The sequence below is a fragment of the Pimephales promelas genome, chromosome 23 (genome assembly GCF_988280905.1).
Source record: "Pimephales promelas chromosome 23, fPimPro1.hap1.1, whole genome shotgun sequence".
Taxonomy (NCBI): domain Eukaryota; kingdom Metazoa; phylum Chordata; class Actinopteri; order Cypriniformes; family Leuciscidae; genus Pimephales; species Pimephales promelas.
In genome coordinates, this window is record NC_142791.1 from 7,977,537 (window position 1) to 7,999,208 (window position 21,672).

General features: G+C 35.6%; 1 protein-coding gene across 1 annotated transcript in view; it reads right to left on the bottom strand.

Annotated features, from left to right (window-relative positions):
* The window catches only part of gbe1a (glucan (1,4-alpha-), branching enzyme 1a), a 115,972-nt gene that overhangs the window by 74,597 nt on the left and 19,703 nt on the right, over positions 1–21,672 (bottom strand). Inside the window, exons 3-7 of the mRNA XM_039676907.2 lie at positions 19,297–19,412; positions 14,973–15,098; positions 13,032–13,167; positions 8,850–8,940; positions 4,655–4,864 (exon numbers count right to left, since the gene is read on the bottom strand). Of these exons, the coding sequence (XP_039532841.2) occupies positions 4,655–4,864; positions 8,850–8,940; positions 13,032–13,167; positions 14,973–15,098; positions 19,297–19,412 (679 nt within the window). The remainder of the gene's footprint in view (positions 1–4,654; positions 4,865–8,849; positions 8,941–13,031; positions 13,168–14,972; positions 15,099–19,296; positions 19,413–21,672) is intronic.

Genomic DNA, 21,672 nt, shown 5'->3' on the forward strand with positions numbered 1-21,672 from the left:
GCAAAAGACACAGATACCATCTTTACGGCCATCATGAAGAGTGCCAATGGATAAAAACAGAACTCATCAAACATGTAATTAGACTGCAAACAACTCCAGACACAGTGTTAATTACAGAGTGAAGTCTACTCCAGGACAGCTGCTAATACACGCTGACGGCCAGCCAGTACTAACAAAGCTGTCGTTTGACATGAAATAAACAAGTGTGTATTACAGCATCTGTTGCAGAAGAGAATGTTTACTCTTTCAGTCTTCAGGCTTTGTTTTTAACATATTTTCATGTATTTTATAGGGATACAATTGTGCTGTTTCAAGAGTAGAAGGGAAAGCATTGTACTTTTACCAAGAATTTGGCAAAAAAAATTGAGTTTGCACATTGGCAGATATTTAAAAAAAATCAGCAAAGACCATGTTCTGCAAAAACAAGTTTAAAGTGTAACAAAACCATAAAACCATAAAAGCTTTATTAATGCTGTTGGTCCCTTGGTCCCCAGAGGGTTAAAGCTGCAGTTCTCTTTGTCGCCATCTCTGTTCGAAATCTGCAATTGCAATTAATCATGGAATTATCAACTTTACGTGGGTTGTCCCTCGGCAAGGCACAGCGCGGATGAATCCATGTTTTGAGGAGAACGTGCTGACAGCCTGAACAGCTGTCAGTCACCGCGCCGGTGTGGATGGCATTCAGAATCACATAGTCTACTTTTTGGAAGTATAACCAACATATGAATTTTCTCTGGAAAATGTAATTTGAACAAGTAAATAACATCTACTAGCTGGTTATGTGCTTGCTCAAATTTATTTTTGGAAAACTTTTAACCCCAAAAAGTTACAGACTAGAGCTTTAAATTAAATAATCATCATATTTTTATTAATTATAATATATTATAACAATTGAAATATAATTGCTAATGCTATAAAAATATTTTAAAATGGTAAAAATACTATTAATTAATTAATAATAATATTAATTATAATCAGTGTTATTATAGTTAAACTATAAAAAAAATTTTCTTTAATTTAAATAAAGCTGAAATAAAATATTAAAAACTTCAACTGAAATTAAAACAAATTAAAGCTAAATAGAAATATTTTTACGAAAAAAGCTATAACAAAATTAATAAAACTAAACCTGAAAATACAAAATTAAAAACCAAACTTAAAATATAAATGTATACTAAAATAGTAAATGATACTAAAATGCTAATGATTATTATTATTAGTAATATTTTATGTCATAATATAATAATATTTTATGATTTCTGCTAAAAACTATATAAAGTTAAATGTGTTTATCAAGTCTAAAGCTCACTGGAATTTGTTCATGGCATGCTTTGGTTGCCTGCATGGAAACTTCATACAAAACATTTTGCGTTTGGTTTTGGACACAGAGTGTATCAGATCAGGGGACGTCACAGCCGTTTACGGACCCACAGAAGTGAGGCATGCATCTTCTGATTGGATTTTCATGGAAATTAGGGTGGAGAGGGTCATCCTCCGGGCTATTTCCGATGGGCCGTGTCAAATCCACAAGGATAGTCAAAGTAGATGGAGTCGACACAGTTATCATTTACAATCACCTTCAAAAGATGCAAACACCCGGGGAGCACAATGCTCAGCACTTCAAAACAAAACAAAACAAAACAACTTTTACAGGAGCATTAGACACTTCATTCTCAAGCGCTCGGAATTTATGCATGATGAAGAGATGCGAAGGAAATAGAGAGAGGAGATTGTTAGAGAGAATTGACAGAGGTAAGGGGTGGATGAGACAGGCTCATTTACACCACAGAGACACCAACAATTGCAGCAGGCCACAGATGAAAGACTTTAAAGAAGAATCAATATATTACTGCCACTCTACCAATCCCTCATCAGTATCAAAAATAATTGGGTCTGAAAAAACATCGAAAGAAAAAAAAACAACAACAACAACATCAAAGCCTTTTAACAACAGTCCACAAAATAACAGATTAACAAATAAAACAGAATAAATAAATAAATTATTCATAGTACCAAGCTTTGAAACTGTATCATCTATTGTCCTTTTATTCCATGACTAAATGGTCCTGAATATATCTATAAACAAACACGCACACTCAGATCAAGTTGCGAGGTGAGCTACAAAAATAAGCAAAAGATCATCAAATTAATTTTTAACAGAATAATTAAACTCAAAAATCAAAGATGCATAAATGAAGAAAGTCATGCACGTTATGCAAGTTAATTAAAAGCAGGATTAGAATAGACAGGCTGTTGTTTTTGAGTTTTTTTCAAGAAACCATTGATTAGTTTGGCTGAAAAAAATAATATATATATATTATGTATAATATATGTATATTATTACTTAATGTATATTATTAAGTTTCAGAGTATAATGCTATTAGATTAGATGATTTGAAAACCATCTGTGTAATTTTAAGATTAATTCAAAAGTACTGTGAGAATGAGAGATGGGCAGTTTTAATGCTCTTGTTCTTTCATTATATGCATTTTCTTTGTGCTTTGTGGCATGCCGTTTCCAAGGTTTCATGATATTTTCTCTTCTTGAGCACAAGAATAAATCCCAGGCTTAATATTTGATGTCTGGGAGTACTAGCAAGAATTACACAGGAACAAATATGTTATTGAAAGTTAAAAAAAAAGAAGAAAAAAAAGTAAGATTACATGCATAAAAGCATTTGGGAAACCATTATAACAAAGCAGTCAAAGACTAAACACAAAACTAATTATTCAAGTAAATATTTTTTTCAATTAAAATGTAGAACCTGGCTACATTTTAAATCAGTAGCTTACGGTCAGTGTGTTGTTGTTGTTGTTGTTGTTGTTAAAATAAAAAAATATTAAAAACCAGGCCGGTCTTTGCCTCCAAGTTGTGCAAATGTTGGTTAATACACAGTTAGCCATGGATTATCCCTTACATAATTTAAGATGTTCCTTATATAGTGAGATTTTTAGTTAATTTATCTGTTAAAAATGCTGTTTAATTTTGTCCCTCTAATTGAGATTCTCACTACATAAGTTTTTTTATAGCAGGTATAAAATAAAATAAAACATATATAATAAAAATCTAAATATATAATATAGTATAAAAATATATAGAATAAAATAAATTAGGACTGTCAAATGATTAATCGCGATTAATCGCATTCAAAATAAAAGTCTGTGTTTACACAATATATGTGGGTGCACTGTGTATAATTATTACATATATATATATATATATATATATATATATATATATATATATATATATACACACACACACATATGCTTGTATATATTTAAGAAATATTTTCTGGTATATACTGTATATAGATTTATATATAATTTATATTATATATATAAATATAAATATTTTATTATTTAATAATAATAATCGCCATTATTGTTTGACAGCCCTAAAATAAATATATAGAATATATTCATAAAATGTATTTTATTAAAATAGGAGTACACCATAAATTGTAATTTAAACTTGATTGTATTAATTTAAATTATGAATATTTTGTACAAGCTACAGTATCAAAGTCACTTTGCCTTAAAATATCCTAAAAGATTCGGTCTCTCAAATACCATTAAACATTCTTTCAAGCATGATAAAGAGCAATGTGCTCAATTTGAACAATGACCAGTATCTATTTCATTTTGGAACTCATATTCCATCCCATTCCAAGCTATGTAAAAACATTAAAATACCGCCAGCGGCAAAAAACAGAGAAGAAGAGGGAACAAAAGGCATACGGCCAGAATCAATAACCAAGATATGACCAAAAATCAATGTTCATTCGCAGAGGTAACCGCCAGACAGGACAATCATTTTGGTGGGTGAGGCATGACTCTTCAGATTCAAACAACAATGATGTGAAATCCCATTACAGAAGATGGCAATGGAGGGCAGCACTGAGACCTCTAATGGATCAGCGCTGAGACGTGGCGTAAAGAAAGCCTGTCATCTCTGAGACGAGGAGAGGGGGGAAGAAAGACGAGGTACGGGGAGACATTTCTTAAGGTTCTTACTGTAAGGAGACACGGATTGTAGAATTACCAAAAAGACCTTATCTGCAAAGCGTGTAGTACCGCACGTGAGGCGAGCCACACTTGCTCAATAATCAACGAGATTCAAAGGTGACGATGGTACAAGGAAACACCTTATATGTCTTAATGGGATACTCCATTTTTTTTTGGAAATAGGCTCATTTTGCAACTCCCTCAGAGTTAAACAGTTGAGTTTTAGCGTTTTCGCATCCATTCAGACGATTTTCTGATATTAAGAAGAATATCAGTAACCAGGCACTTTCTGGTCTCATTGACTTCCGTAGTAGGAAAATAAATATACTATGGAAGTCAATGAGACCAGAAACTGTCTAGTTACCGATATTCTTCTAAATATCAGAAAATCCGCTTAATACATTCGAAAATGGTAAAACTCATCTGTTTAACTCTGGGGGAGTGGAAAATGAGCCTATTCCCAAAAAAGTGGAGTATCCCTTTAAGATGCCATTATAAGATCCATTTATGTTCCATTACATGTGAATGCTTCTGGAAAACACAAGGGCTGTTTGATATTCACAAATGAGAACAAACCAAACAGGAGAAGAGTTGGGAATGTGAGCAGAATATAGTCAGAATGCATTTTTTCTTAGCATTGGCTCACCTGGAGTAATTGAAGAGTCGACTGCCCCAGAGTGAGTGGTTCCCTTTGGAGCCTCCATGAAAGAAGCAGGAGTCGGTCCCGTCGAAGTAGTTCAGTCCATCTTCTGTGTTGCTGGAGGCGTGACTGTGGACCACGTCCAGGAGAACCGTGATGCCCATGGAGTGTGCGGTATCAACCAGATGCTTCAGATCATCAGGAGTGCCAAAGCGGCTGTGGGAAAAGACAAGAGAATGCGTGGTTTGTAGAGTGAATTGATTCGATGTTTGATAGGTTGATGGTGTAAGCTAGTTTATAAATATCTTAAATGGTAAGCAAAAGTTTACAAGGTTACCCAACATAAGGACGTGATGTGAGGCAGAATGAATCTCTACTTGACCTTGATTTTGTAGTTGCACAACTTTGAGTGTACTGTAACATGCTTTTATTTTAGAGTTTTCTTTGACTGGGCTTTTGCATTTGGTGTACTGTATTTTACAGTATGCAAGCTGAATATACTGTACAACAGACATTCAATACCATACAATATGCAATACTAGCAGCACATACAGTATCCAATGTATACACCTTACTACTGTAAATTAAGATTATTGTACTTTTTTATGTAATTACAAAATTAGTTTTCTGCGTTTAATATATACTTGCTGCCTGTAACTGCATGTTTTGAACTGCAATGTAGAATATAATGAATTATCTGATTAGTGCTAATATTTTGTCTGGCTGTGTATATGATCTGAAAGCATTGTTTGATTTCGAGCACAGATAAAATGGTTTTGATGCAATTGTTTGATTTTTCCAGAAGATTCGGTTTTGTATTTAAGGTTTTTAGAAAGTGGGTGATGGTTTTGAGACGTGTGTTTTAGAAATTCAGAACAACTTTGATAAAACAAGCTTTGTTACTATGAGGAATGATTACCTCAAAATGTAGATCTGTATGCAGGTGTGAGGTACTTAATATGAATGAAAAACATACAGCTCTCTCGCAGCAGTCCGCATGCCATTGCAGTTAAGAGGAATCAAATCAAAACCAGAATCATTACATTTCCATTTCCAAGAATTAAGGTGGCAAAGGCTCAATGACACCATAAGAGAGAGCTATCATTAGCGTTCCCATTAGACTCAATGGCAATCAGCCCTGGTAGTACCCATACTAAACAAAAATATATGGGAATACCATACCATACTGCAAAATATAATGTGATAATTCTAATACATTTCCATGTGGGAAAAGTTTATATTTTTCAATATATAGCAATATATACATTGACCATGTATGACTATAATAAGTTTAGTATTCATATATAAATCGGTTAGTTCCAGAACTTCTAGTCCTTGATTCTGATCGGTCAAGCTGATTTCACGCAGCCGCCATTTTGAAATAGCTCCGGTGGGAAGAAAACCGGAGGTGTCGCCTTTAATCATAGGAGAGTCGCGATGGCGTATTGTTGTGTTTAATGTAGAAGTTAGTTATTCTAAAAATGCACATACATTTCTTTCATACTTTAGACTATATACAGTGTAATCGATTTCCCTAACCTAAAATACAATCTTAAACTCCGCGCTTAGCGGCTATGTCACGACTCTTAGCCCGACCTCTGTTCGTTAATTGGACGGCTGTTTTCAGGCCGGAGGAAAACTGAGAGATAGGTCGCTATCTTCTTTTACAGTCGCTATCTCAGACTGAAAACAGAAGCGAACTGAAATTGAGCGGAAGTACGAAGTCTGACGTCAGGCTATTATTTTCTCTCTGCACTAAACTAAATATTTACATAGCCTAAATAAAAACACAAGGACACATATTTTGATGGATAACAGATTGGTCTTTAATCTATTTTATTATTGTTTTAAATTTTATAAAAGCAATAATGTACTAGACCCAGACAGCAAACTGACATTGAATCAACGTGGAAACGACGTCTCTCATGACATTGAAACAACGTTGATTTTGCTCATCGAATTAACGTTGAACCAACGTCAGACGCGGCATTCTTCAAAGCTAAATGAAAATCGAAAATTGGTTTGCTTTCATAACGTTGAAACAACGCGTTGTTTTCAAGTTGATTTTCCGTTAGTTTTGAAAGAATGACGCGTCTGACGTTGGTTCAACGTTAATTCGATGAGCAAAACTATGTCAGATCAACGTTGTTTCGATGTCATATTTCCACGTTGATTCAATGTCAGTTTGCTATCTGGGGAGGCTAGTGTTGTATCGGTGAATAATACTATGACTTATTCATGACACAGCACAGCCTCTCATATCTTATAGTTTTCATATAAAATATTTATAAATGAAGACAATATTAGCATGTAATATTCACAAGGTTGCATCCTTTATTGTGTACATATATTGAACGTACATGTTCCCATATAAATGCAAGTGAATACAAACACATTCACGGAATGAGTTACAACAGATTTCTAGTTCCCAGCATGCTTTGATTCTGACTGTTAAAGGAGAGCAAATGTTAAAACTAAGTGTTATTTAAGGTATTTTGCACGACATCTTCTACCAGGAGCTAATTGCTAAAGCTAACCAATTCACAGCTAAATTTAGCGCCATCTACAAGATATAAAGTGTGTTGATTTGGATCCAAGGGCAAAGTCACAAAACAAATACTCCCTCTAAACTGCCAGCATGTCCTGCTCTATATCTACTCCATTGGGTTAAAAGATATCAGGGCAAAGAACAAGTAAAGTGAGAAGAGAGCTAAGCTAATGATATTCCAAGTCACCTCCTTCGCCCGCTCTCTCCACCCAGCAGAAAGAGGAATAGGTCTTAAATGTGCATGAGTGATCAATCATGAGTGAAATTACTCTGTATACATTGCACTTTATCTGGACTGGTCCACCAGTGCCGGCCGCCTCAGCCAGCCAAAGCCGAATAAAGATTCCCAATGACTCTGTCATATCTTATTAGGTTGAGGGAGTTGCTCACTCCCCACATTCAAAGATGCAATTTTCTTTCATGAGAGTTTATTTATTTTGGAGACCCAATTCTGTTTTTTTTTTTACTATTGTTATTTATCAGGGCTTTCTTCTATTTGGGGATTAGCGGCAAATGTGTTTACAGTAAGATTACTGCCCTTGACAAAGGACCTCATCCTGATTTAAAGACTGGAATTACTGCAGCACAGACTGAGAGACAACGCCACCAAACCTTGAGCTCTAAAGGGAAATGAAAAGCATTTAGATACTGTCACATGCTCAGTTTCCTAGGCCTTGATACATAAAATGTGACCATGCAGGGCAGAGCATGCTAATGTGTTTTGGTGAAGGAGAAGTCCATGTTACTGGCACATCCGGAACAACCAGATCTGAAGTATAAATTTCAATAACAATTTATAAAGTATAAAAATCTGAAATTCATTTCATTCGAGACGTAGGTATTAATCTTCATTCTTAAAAATACAATCCATTACTGCCCCAGCGACTTTGAGGCTATTAGACGTCCGACAGCTTCAAGAGGGAATTGTAAATGTCTTGTACAGCAGTGGCCGTGTTTTATTCTACCTTGAATGATTTTGATTATGTTCTGGCATCAAGTGACAGATGAAATTGCAACTATTTACGACTATTGGCGGCGACGACCAATGATATGGGATTATTTCTCCTACTTTTGAAGAGTTGACAAGCCTAATTATGATATTATCCATAGCATTGGTCAGAACAAATCAATGACCCACGAGTTAAGACGCCTGCTATGTAGTGACAGTATACATTTCTTTTAAACACAAGCTTTGGTATGGTGGTCTTTACTCATGACTTAAATAATTTTGTTAGCACCTTAACACAAATAATGCATTGTTAACGTGGATTTGAACCAACAACCTATTAGTTACCAGACCACTAGGCAGAAACATGATAAATGCACTATTTCAAGCATGCTTAAGGATATACATGATGATATATATATATATATGTATATATACACACAGATGAGATATATATATATATATATATATATATATATATATATATATACACACAGATGAGATATATATATATATATATATATATATATATATATATTTAAAAAAAAATCCTGTAGCTGAAACATTTCAGCATTGGACTAGCAACGCCAATTTCATGCATGGGTTCGATATCCAGAGAATGCATGACCCGAAAAATATTTATACCTCGACTGCAATGTAACTCGCTTTTAATTGGATAAAAGTGTCTGCCTAATATATAACTGTACCTGGAAGCTGCAAAGAAGTTAGTGACCTGATAGCCAAAACTTGCATAGTAGGCATGTTCCATGATCGCCATGAGCTGGACACAGTTGTATCCTGAGATGAAAACACAAGAAAAAAAAAGCATTTTAATTCAATTTAAGATTCAAAAGATCTTCAAAGTGAAACACATCAAGGAGTAAATATAAGGTGTTATCTTAACAATATGGATTAATTTTAAGGGCTGTGATGTCCACACTGGAAAATGTAAATGAATTAAAACATAATTAAAAATGAGTGAAACCAAAGCATAGGTTTAAATGTCAACTCCAACATAATCCAAATCTTTAATGGCAAAATTACAGCATGATAAATTACAATTAAGATGTGATTTTTTCATGAAAAGAATATGAGAACAGTGTAACACTTTCTGTGAATGATAAGCTAAAAATTATAATCGGTCTGACAGAGGACTGACTTTCTGCTGTTGAAAACAGCTCAACACCACACGTCCTCTGATATTAAATAAATGGAGATGTTTTGAGAGTAATTTTGATAAATTGACCATTGCTGTTGGTATTTTTTTATAGATTTTTAAAACTAAATGTTGATTTAACAGAACTAATGAGTTGTTGTTCTGTCATTCCTCATAAATGTGTGTTGATTATAGTGCAATTAGTCTACAGAGAACTAAAGACAATAGGTTATAAAGAGTTATTCTTTTGACATTTTTTTACGAGTTGTTTTATGAAAATAATACCACTAGGGCAATTTCCATCATCCAATAACATCAAATCAAACTTCTATGAGTCCAGCAAAACTTTAACTTGTTACAAGAGGGGAGTAATAAGTATGACTAAAGCATTCGTCATAGCTGAGAATCATGTCAGATTTCAATCCTAAGATGCTTTGAGCACCATCTGTGATTTTCTAACTGAACATTTCCACAGTGTTTGAAACTTTTGTGCACTGTAAAAAAAATATTTTCAAGATTTGTTATCACAACATTTTTTTCTTTTGTCAGATCAACTTAAATAATTTATTTAGTTGAGATAACTTATTATTTTGAGTTTCTGATGATTAAATTAATCTCCTTCTTTGTATTAACTCACTTTTTCCAGTTCAAGCTTAAAATTTTAGTTAAAGTAACTAGGTTACTTACTTTTTTAAGTTAAACCAACAATAATTCACCAAAATATAATATTTAATATTTCATGATGTATCTTTTGAGGTTGGCAGCCTACACATTGTTTTTTTTTAAGTAATGCTTTTATTCTACAAGAACACGTTAAATTGATCAGAAGTAAAGACTTTTACTGTTTCAAAAGATTTATATTTCAAATAAATGCTGTTCTTTTGTACTTTCTATTCATCACAATTTCTACAAAAATATTACTGTTTTCTACGTTGATAATAATGAAAACGTTTTTAGCGGCAAATTTTTAGCGTTTGAGCAGCATATCAATATGATTTCTGAAGGATCACATGACACTGAAGACTGGAGTAATAATGCTGAAAAGTCTGCAAAGTCAGCACAGGCCAAAGGCCGGTCTGCCCCTGAAAAGAGCGCCCCAACCTAAGTTGGAGGCGTCCGTTGAGATAACCTGTATTTCAATATTTGACCAATATTTCAACTTTCCACATCCACTCCAGCCTGTTTACCTTCAGGAGTCAAAACTGACTACTGTACCTCAGTCATCTGAAAGACTAACCATTGTTTTCTCTCTCAGAGAATAGTGGTACATAAGTTAGACTTGCTGCCTTCTGTATCTGTGATATTTGCGTTTAGCTCCTTTTGTTTGTCAATCAACTTTTCACTGCACTTTTTCATGTGAATGTTGATTAAAATCGCATAACAAAGGAGGCTTTTGTGCCCTGCTAGTCTGACTCAATCCTCCTCTGTCACAAAACTGTTATCAATGGATTCAAACTTCAGACCTGTCAAGCAACATTTTATCATGCAGTACACAACAAAAAAATCCTGCTATCTCAAGGGCAGGCCATACTTAATCTAATATAACAACCTTCTTTTTTTAAAATAGAAATGTTCCTTTCAATGCATATCTTTTTGAGAGATTCTCTGCCATTTTATTGGAGAAATAAATTCTCCAATAGAGACTTCAAAGGATTATGAAAATATTATGCTTGTGACATTAATTTTTTTTAAATATTAGAAGTCCATTTTGTATTCCTTTACAACTAGAATAATTCCTTCAGTAGAATAATTTTGAAGGGGAAAAATAAGACATGAAAGATTTTAAGGGCAAAATAAGGGCACCACCAATTCTAAACCTTGTGCCAAACTGCACTTCCATTAAGAGCCAAAGTGCAGCTTTGCTTTTGTTGCCTTTTGGAGGGTTGAGGAGCACATTAACTGAGGCACAGAACCCTGGGGAGAGTGCCGATCACGAGAGAGCGCAGTCAAAGGCTGCACAATGACGAACTATTTTAACACCCATTTAAGGGGTGAGAAATAATTTTACGGTAACTAACTCTCTGCTTACAAACAGATTTCCTCCAGGCAAAGGTTAACGCTTCAGCCCCCGAGAAAACAAACAACAGAAGGTGATGTTTTATGGATCAGACCAATGCAATGAACACTAATGTTCAAGGTACCTTATGTAATCCCCACAGCTAAAAAAAAAAAAAAAAAAAAAAAAAAAACTCACTTGGAACCTTCTGACAAAGTAATTGTAGGGTGGCTTCCTCGTCAAAAGTGCTGTAAGGAAACAATCATTGGAAACGGCTCTCTGTGCAGTAATGGAATCACTTGAGGCGGCAGCTGTTCTCACATCTGCTAACTAAACTTAACAGTTCCGCTTGCGGCAGTTATCATAATATTCCATGTGGAACTGCTTGTCGCATGCACTCTTTTGCTTCATTTGTGACCCTATATAGTATGCATGCATTGCATGGTCGTTTTTGGTTGCATCTTAAGCAATTTTGTTAGCACTGCACTCTTTAGATTTTCTTAAAGGATGCTCGGAAAACAAACTTTACAAAATATGAGTATGTGTAAATTACAGTACTTATGTTGATTACTTATGGAACTTAATTTTTTTTTAAAGTCCCTATGAAATCAAAATTGACCATACTTTTGTTTGCCTAAATTGATCGTTTTGTGGTGAACAATTCATACATGCAAGTCAATCCACAAAAAAAAAAAATTTGGCTTAGTAATCTTTAATCAAAGTTTGAAAATGCCCCTCCCCTCTGCATTGCCCGATGACGTAGGCTTTACGGTTTGGGCGTCTTCAATTCATAAACACACCCCTCCAACTGACAGCTGATGTGTGTTTGCGAGCGCCGAGCGAGCATTGATTGACAGCGTGTGTAAACTTGCGTTCTAGATCCAATCAGGTGCTAGTTAGAAAAAAAAGCCACGCCCACTATTTTGCCTCATTTAGTATTCCGTTTCTCTCCGAAATACGTCACAACACTGGAGAAAAGTCGTTTGCAACTTCCGGTTCACGGGGACTTTAAAGCATGTCCCGTTTTCCCAAGAAAAAAAAATAATTCTCTGTATTCAAGTTGGCTTCATTTGACATTGGCACATGACATTTAAGGCTGCACGATACCAAATAACACATTTATAAAACATTAGTTTATATTTGAATTAGTTTTACAATCGAAATCTAAAGTTTTACAAGGTTACAGATAACCAGATAACCAAACAATAACCAGTTTCCGTGGTTACGCCTGATGGTTAGCAACTGGAGATATTTATAGTTCGTTCAGCTCGTAGAACCCTTCAGTTTAGCAAAATTCGTTCTTACAATTTAAGAACAGTTATATTTAGAAATTAAAAACATGGTCACGAGTGATGTATTCAAGTCTTTGTATACATGTATATCCTTTTTAATAAGTTAATAGAGGGTCATGCCACTTTTAGTTATATTCCTTTCCTGACAGCTAGTGTAGTAATACATAAAGAATAAGATAAAAACAACCATGTTACAGTATAATAGAATCTAAACGTGCTCATTTTGTCAGCAAACTGTACTTATTTCAAATCGGTTGTTGTAAAATCACCTTGCTCATATGAATTCTTTGATCAACAGTATGTTTTTTTTTTTTCTTTCTTAAAGACCAAAGGATCCATTTCTTCTCAGGGTTAGCGATTGGCCCTCAGAGAGGGGTGTGTTCTACTCTACTTGGCTTGTATCATTTTGTGTTTTGGCAGTGTTTCTGTAGATTTCATCACTCACCAAGATCCTTAATGCGAGGAAGCACATCTCGGGTGAAGTTTTTGTACGAGGCAATCTTTTCCTCAGGCGAACCGATGCCCACATGGGCCTCGTAGATACGAAGACTGCTGGGCCGTGGGGGTCTGGGGTGCTGGAACTGGGAGTGAGAAAGGAAAAAGCTTAGAGTGAGAGGAAGGGTCCAGATATCAACCCAACACAACACAAATATTTGACTTTATTGAATGCTTGAAGTCAGTCTAAGCCAAAAGTATGGAGCTTGAAAATGTGGAAAAAACAACCTAGAGCAAACAATTTCTGTAATGTCTATTCCATTTTTGACTTCCACAACAATAACAATGCAATTTAATACAATATAATAAATACTTTGATACATAATATAAAATTACATCTTTGAATAATCTTAATTTGGATGGATTTTCTCAGCAAATACTGATATATGTGATTAATCTGATTAATTTACCCCTATTATTGAATATTTTAACTTAAAACTTTTTTTTAAGTGTGGTAGTTTATAATGCAATATAATTTTAATATAATATTGGTTTTACTATGGCAATCTTTCGGTTTTATTGCGAGACGTAACAGAAGCAATTACAGACTAAGACGATAGAAGTGAAATGCAAGAAAGTAAGATAAACCAATTGTAGCTCACTGAAAATGGTGCCATTTACAGAAAGCAAAAAAAGCAATATTTCCTGCCTTTAATCATGCAGCAACCGCTATAACTGTCAGATGACATTGTGTCACCAATTCATCTTCTCTAAAAAAACTTGATTATGTGCACGATGGCATTGACCACAGTCGCTATATGAATGTCTGATGCCATGATATCAAACGAAAGTCTGACTCATCCTCATAATGGAAGATCCGCCCAATATCAAAGCCGTTTACAAATGGTTCTTCAGTGAAACCAAGACATCAAGAGGGCGAAAGCAATTGTTGAGTAGCCTCCGATTAAATTGGCTGTTTAATGTGGCGAGCCACTTAAGAGGGGGTTTTGAGTGTCATTACTAACACGGAAGAGGGGTCGGCATAAGAGTGGGGTGTTTCAGAGATGCTAATGACTACCGATGATAAATGGTTGAGAGCCATGGGAAAGCCAAATGCTCGTCTGAACAACATCACGGTCCCGCAAACATTCACAAGTCGTTTTGACTTTCGCCGTTTTTGACACTTCTTTTCAGTGCTGAAACTCTCTAGTAAATGGTTTAAAAAAAAAAAAAAAAAAACTAACAACCATAAACATTCTTTCACAGATTTTTTTCTCTGAAACTCAAGAAGATGACGAAACAGTGAATGTTAAATATCAAGTAAACTTCGAGTCTAAATTTCATAAGTTCTCATGCATTTCTTATTTTGGTGTTTACCTGTTTATAATAAAGTTTGTCCGACTCAACTCTTTGCTGTGGTAAATTTTAGCAAATTGCAATGAAACATTGCAAGTTGCAACATGTTTCTGGAATAACATTCCAATCAACCAATCTGATTTGAGGGACAAGTTTCCAGTTAATGTCAAGTCTAGGTTCACAACCAGGGTTAGGTACTTCTACATCAGTGTTATTCATATTTCCCTCTGATTTTAGGGACAACTTATGGGTAGGGGGTTAGAGGGTTTTGGGGTAGATATACATTTTTGGAATGTTTTTCCAGGGTCTTACTTGGCAAAATCATGGGGGACTGGGTTCAATTTGACCCCTACAAAAATGTATACAGCCTTTCCAAAACACATCTAAAACTGCATGTACATTCATGATCTAAATGAGAAAACTCTCAAAATTTGAAGAAATTTATTGTTTAACCATTTTTTTTTTTTCACAAAATTTGAAAATCTAATGCAGGGCAAATTGACCTCAACATAATAGGAGAGTGATAAAGAGTCTTTATCAAAAAATTGTGCATATTCTACTATATTTTTACATAAAATATAGGGTGTACACTCACCTGGTATGGTTGTGGAGGGTCCCAATGGGTCCAGTCATATGTGACTGAATCCAGCATTTTTGTGACATATTTGGCCCAAGGAGAGATCCGAAACAGATATTCACCTGTTTTAGTCAGGACCACAAGCTACAGAGAAAAATGACAAATTTGACACCTTGAAAAAACGAAATGTTAATTCGATTCAAAATTGAGGCATATACATCAACATAAAAGAGATTTGTTTTTATTACACAACTTTTAAAAAGTTTAAGTTTAGTACAACATTTTATTTTGAAAGAAATAATTACTAATTTTATTCAGCAAGGATCCATTGAATTAACCAAATGTCTAAAAGACATTTATAATGAAAAATAAAATATTTTCTTTCAAACAATTACTGTTCTTTTGAACTTTATATTCATCAAATACATAAATAAAAACATGCATTATGGTTTCCACCAAAATAGTAAAGCCACTGTTTTCATCATTGATAAAAATAATAAATGTTTCTTGAGCACTAAATCAGCATAATGATTTCTGCAGGATCATGTGACACTGAACACTGGAGTATCGATGATGCAAATTCAGCTTTGCGATTACAAGATTGAATTACATTTTTAAATATATTAAAATAGAAAATGGTTCATTATAATAACATTTCATAAATGTATATATTTTTACTATATTTTGATTAAAATGTAGTTGTTGTTTTTTTTTAAATGCACACTTGGTGAGGATTAAAGACGTCTTTAAAAAAAAAAACACATAAAAAAAACCCCTCCTACCAACCCCAAACCTTTAAACGGTAATACATATACACACATAAATGTTTGTAAAAAATATTTAAATGCTGTATTATGCAAAACACATTTTCCAGGCAATTCAATTTGGTGTTCCTGTGTGTTGCTAGTTTCCTGCCATGGTTTAAAAGCATCATTTATTACAAATAAGAAATTGAGGGCTTTTCATCCACATCCTATAAACAGCTCCAACTGTGCAACATTGTATTAATAATATTACAAAATGAAGAATGAAAACACAGTTTAGTAAGTTTTTTTTTTAAAAAAACTCAGTTTGTTTACATGGGCACAGAAAGTGTCCCCCACAAACCATGTTTATGTTGTAGTACCCATGTCATTATACACTGTGTCCTCAAACCATACACACACACACACACACAAGGTGGACAGGTGTTTGTTGATGAGAGCTGACAGAGAAGAAGAGAAGAGCAGAAGAAAACAAAGCACTTTAAGAAGTCCATCATTGCTTTTAATCTCTCAGGGGGGCAGCTTGGATATTGTCACAGATCGATAGCCGCTCCGGAGAGACATTGGGGCGGGACGGAACATCCTTAAACCACTCTGATCGGCTCTGCACAGACTATCACCAAGCCAAGAACACACCATCGCTTTACTGAAATAGCACTGTGACTGAGAAAGAGTGACAGAGTAAGATAGAGAAAGAGAGACAACTTGGAGAGTGACTTAGGGTGTGAAGAAAAGTCAAGGGAGGAATTGCAAAGGTAATCTAAAATGTACAATTAAATATATAATATTTGTCTATATATCCAATACTGAGAAATACTGCTAAACCAGAATACAAAACTTCTGACCAATAATGTACATTTTTGCCTATTTAAATACTTAATAGAAAAAATATTGACTTGAAAACATTACCTACATATGAAACAATATCTACAAATGAGAAAAAAGCCACTGTAACCATGGAAACATGATAGTCTTCTCAGTAGTGAGGTTTTCCAGGCTGCAGAGACTGGCTAGGTCAGTTATCACTATCTTTGAATGTCTTATCTTGTAGTGTAAATTCGAAATTTTTTTAGAATTAAAATGGGTTACATTTGAAACAAACTATTTTCAAAATGTTTATCCGAGTAGCTAATTCATTTCCTCATGAGTATGCACCCTTTTGAAAAAAAAAAACAACAACAACAGCATAAATGTGTGGTCAACAACTGGTCGCCCAGCTTGGCAAAGCTAACAGCTAACAATCCAGCCTGGCGTTGAATACCAACAAGACCAGAAAAAACCATCTTGTCCAGGTTGGGAGACCAGCTAGACCAGATGAAACCAGCTAAGACCAGCAAACCACTTAATATACTGTTTTGTTTTGTTTTTTTGTTTTTTCATTAAAACCAAATTATTCAAATCAATTTGAACCAGTTTAGTTTGGAAAAAAAAAAAATTCAGAAATATATAGTAATTGTACTTCTGGAGCCAAGGTTGATTTTTTTATTTTACCTTTGAGTTTTATACAGAGTGAAATGTATTTGTGTTGGCGCCATGCAATTACAGAAGCTGTGTCTGGCAGGTACATTTCTCAGCCGTATAGAGCAGGCCAGACAGGACCATTTATGGATTAGCATGAGTTTAATTTAGAGTGAACGAACAATCTTGTCTGCATTTAGAGCAAGAGTAAAGTTCACCCAGGCACTTTTCATCTTCAACACGGCATCAGACCTTTAATTACATTTCATTCCTATCAGAGCGTCTTCCCTCTGATCTGATCCAGCCTCACATCTCACATGACAATCAATAAGTAAAGGACCTGAAGTGTTAATAGGGCTCCTGGGTAAACATCTGTAAATTTCTGTTTGTAGACCGAGAGATATGGAGGTTTAAGTTGTTTAGGTTTCACCCACTACATGCGTGCCGTGCGCATACACACAAACACACACACACACACACTTTCAACAAGAAGAAACCCCTAGAAAACTCTCCTTTCTCCTCACTTCAGACTCCAGTTAGCAGTGTTTTGATTTCCCTCGAGACGACGACTATACCCCTGAACCAGCTGTCTAGAGTCACTGAGGTATCTCTCAACAAACAGAAACACAACAAAAAGATGTACCCACATAGAGAATTAAACATGGTCTTGCAGGAAAGCTTGCTTAGAGATCTCAGAGCCACCCGGGGATCTGTATTGATCACCTTCGGCTGCTAAAAGTCTTTGAGCATAGTGTTCCCGGTGTTTTTAAAATGCAATATCACTACACAGGGAACTGAAATATTCATGCTTGAATAAATGAGGTTCGGTCTTGTTGATGCCGAAGAAAAAAAAAAAAAAAGCTGAGTTGATTTTAACTAACGCTTACAGCAGGTTTCAAATTCATTTGGCATGCAGCAGAAGGCTGTGTGTGGGAAATGCATTAGGCAACATTGATTAAGGGGACGATGAAAGGGAATCTCATGAAACATTGAGAGTGCATGCTTGAATCTGGAACGTGTGCATGATGTGTGTAAAATAGCACTGGGAAACCCTGCCCTCTCTTTTACCAATGCTTTGTTTTATCAGTAGACCTGATTTAGTGTAAAACTCTCTCAAGCACTGATTGTCATTGAAATGCTAAAATGAATTAATGAGTAATCACAGTATTTTTTCCCTATTGTGAAGTCTATAAATGAGGTTGAAGGCTGAATAATTATCTATACTGATGAGCCAAAACATTATGCCCGGTCACAGGTGGTTATTGAATAATTACGCCATCGTCGCTTCACCGCCGTTCCTGCGGCGCCTATATCCTTTCACTGCTTTCCTTAAAAAAGCTTGAGGCGTTGTTCAAAATGCCTACATTTTCTAAGTGTGTCTCTTGCTGAGCCCCCCTCAGTGACGGGGACATGCAACATATCAAATAAATATCAAACCATTCATATATCATACAAGAACAGATATGGTACTGTTATAGTACGCGCATTCCTAACAAGACTTAGTAATATTGTAGCTATTGTAGCAAACAACAAGAAGTGAAAAATGAACTATAGTTGATCTGAGCTCAGCTGAAGCAGAAGTAATGTGATCGGATCAACCTCCGGTATCCGGCAGAGTCAGGGTGATTCAAAACCCATAACATGGCACTGCGGCAAACTGCGCTGGACATGTGTACCCCGCCAACTTTGGCAAGTGGGAACTTGTTGGGCACTCAATGTCCCCATCTGCTACCTCTTCCCATCAACCCCAGATTAACCCTGAGAGCCAAGTCAAGCAGCTTTGCCCCACAAATGCCACCCGAACCTGCCAATGGCCATCTACTAGGACACAAAGAGCCAAGATCCCGTTCTGCTTTAGCAGAGCAGCTAACAGCTCCTAATCAGGCTGAAGAGACACACAGCCTCTCACTAATCCAAATGTTACCTCACAAGATGCGAAACTGCAGCTCAGAGAATAGATTTTAAATTCTAGTATTTGATACCTCCAGCATCTGACCATCACAAAGAGCTACAACTTTTCACATCATATTTGCATCTCTCACAAGATACACCTATGTTCCTGTTGATATAAATTGTTAAAAAGCAGGATGTTATATAACATAAGGTGATGTGTTTGGTACCTTGAGTTTGGTCAGGTGCTTGATGACAGGAGATTTGTCCACTTTCGGAGCGATGTATAGTTCCCATTTGCCAAACTCTTTCTGCGTGAAAGGGTGAGACTGCTTTTCCCAGGAGTCTGAAGGAAAACGTATTTAATTAATTAATTCAGTAATTTGGCTTTATGCTTTTGAAATAAGGCATTTTGGTGCTTTACTGGAGCTGTCTTTCCGAAAGGAAAAGCTATGGAGCTAAATGGAAGAGGATTTTTGACTGGGACTTCACTTCAGAATCCAATATGGCTACTCAATCTACAGTATAAACCACATTGAAAAAGTAGTCAAATAATTGTTTAGTAGCAATTCTGTCTCAAACTCACTCAAAGTGATGCACATGGAACGATCTAATCTCAGTTTTTGGACATGACAATTATCTGTGCAAAATACCACTTTTTATATGAGGTTTGTATTCCAAAAGAGCAAGCACAACAAAGGTTTGCCTGGATGCGTCCATCTTAGTTTTCTGATCTGTGTGAAGAGGTAAATGGAACACATTATTAGACATATTTTCCTGTCTAAACAGTATAATTTGCAAAACTACCCACATTGCATCTGGGCCAATATTATGGAAAACTTCAGATTTCAGTTTCCACTCTCTCTACTTGCTAAGTGCCTTCTTTTGTAGAATCCTTTCATTCAGGTGTTATGAAGAGCTCTTGATATGGTTGACTAGTACACCTTTACTCTGTTCTTGAAATCTACAGCTCCTCAAAGTGATTGTTGGCCTTTTTGTGATTGGTCTTACTTGTTTTTTTTTTTTTAACATTAACATGTTTCTTTCTTTTCCAGGAAGTATCTTGACCAGGAACTTGACTCTTAGATGTAGTGATATTGATGAGTTCATACTAGCTAGCAAACTACACTTACTACTTCGTAGTATATGCTATATTCTGCATCTGTGTTTGGTTAATGTCCATCTAAGTAAGGCCACCAGTTACCAAAATGTTTGTGGGCTTTTCTTCTTCTTTTTTTCCCAAAGAATTTTGAGGCACAGTATATTTACATGCCCCTTAAAAGCAACTCCATTCATCCATGTCTTCAACAGCTGAATAAAATGTGGAGGCAGAGACTAGTGAAAATGCAGAGCGCTGTACAGCAGCTGACTTTATCAACTCCCTCAGACTGTTCATTCAGTTTCTGGGAAAAAAGCCACGCAAGACTGTGTGACCCCTCTCAAAGCAGAGAAAAGAGACACTGATTTGTTGTGGATAATTTCAGTCGTTCTGCCCTGTACGCCTCTGTGTATCTCTTTTCACATTACATACTCTAATGGAGAGCAGTAAGAGAATATAAATAAATAAATCAATAAAGGACCAGCGCCAGTGCAATATGCCTACCCACCTGCAGCCCCCCGACGCAGATCAAGACCGGCTCCCCCAGACCCAAATTTCTCTCTCTTTTCTCTTTCAAACCCCGCATTCCCACTGTGAAATTGAAACCATATAATATGAGCCATGTCAAAACGCAATCTCACGCCAAATTGGAAGTTGGGATTTCCTATGACACCGCCTCTGGGTCTCAGAGAGAGATAATTACAAAAAGGCAGAGGGATAAATAGAAAAGGGAAGGATGTGATAAAGGTGGGGGATGGTAAGGGAGGAAAGGGGCCGCTGGTCATACGGTTATAAGTAGTGTCATAGAGAGAGGGGAGACAACATTTTGCTGCGATCTAGAATTGTAGTAAACAACTTCTTTCCCTAGAGGGAACGATGTGCCCTTTTCACCCGACTGTATGAATTCGCTAACTCCAAGAAAGGTGTGTAAGTATCCACAACACTCACACACACACACACACTCCATCCATGTACTCACTGATGGAGTACATCTATGCGTTTGTATTTTTAAAGCAGTTCTCTTAGTTTACATTTATATTTACTGGCAAAAAGTACCTTTGCACATTGTACTATTATAATTATCATTTATTAATTCATAATAATACTATACCATGGTTTTATTTGAAGTACCTTGGTAAGGTCATGATACACGGTCAGAAAAAAAGGTACAAAAGCTGTCACTGGGGCGGTACCTTTTCAAAAAGGTACACTTTTGTACCTAAAGGGTGCATATTGGTACCATAATTGTACAAATATGTACCATGAAGGTACCAATATGCACCCTTTAGGTACAAAAGTGTACCTTTTGAAAAGGTACTGCCCCAGTGACAGCTTTCGTACCTTTTTTTCTGATCACAATTTTGAGATCTAAAGCCACAACTGTAAAATAAAATTTGAAACTTAAAATAGAATTACAATTGCATGAAACAAGGCTGGATTTGTACAAAATAACGTGCAATTATTAGAAGAATTAGATAAATAGCATCTGATTTGAGAGATGTAAAGT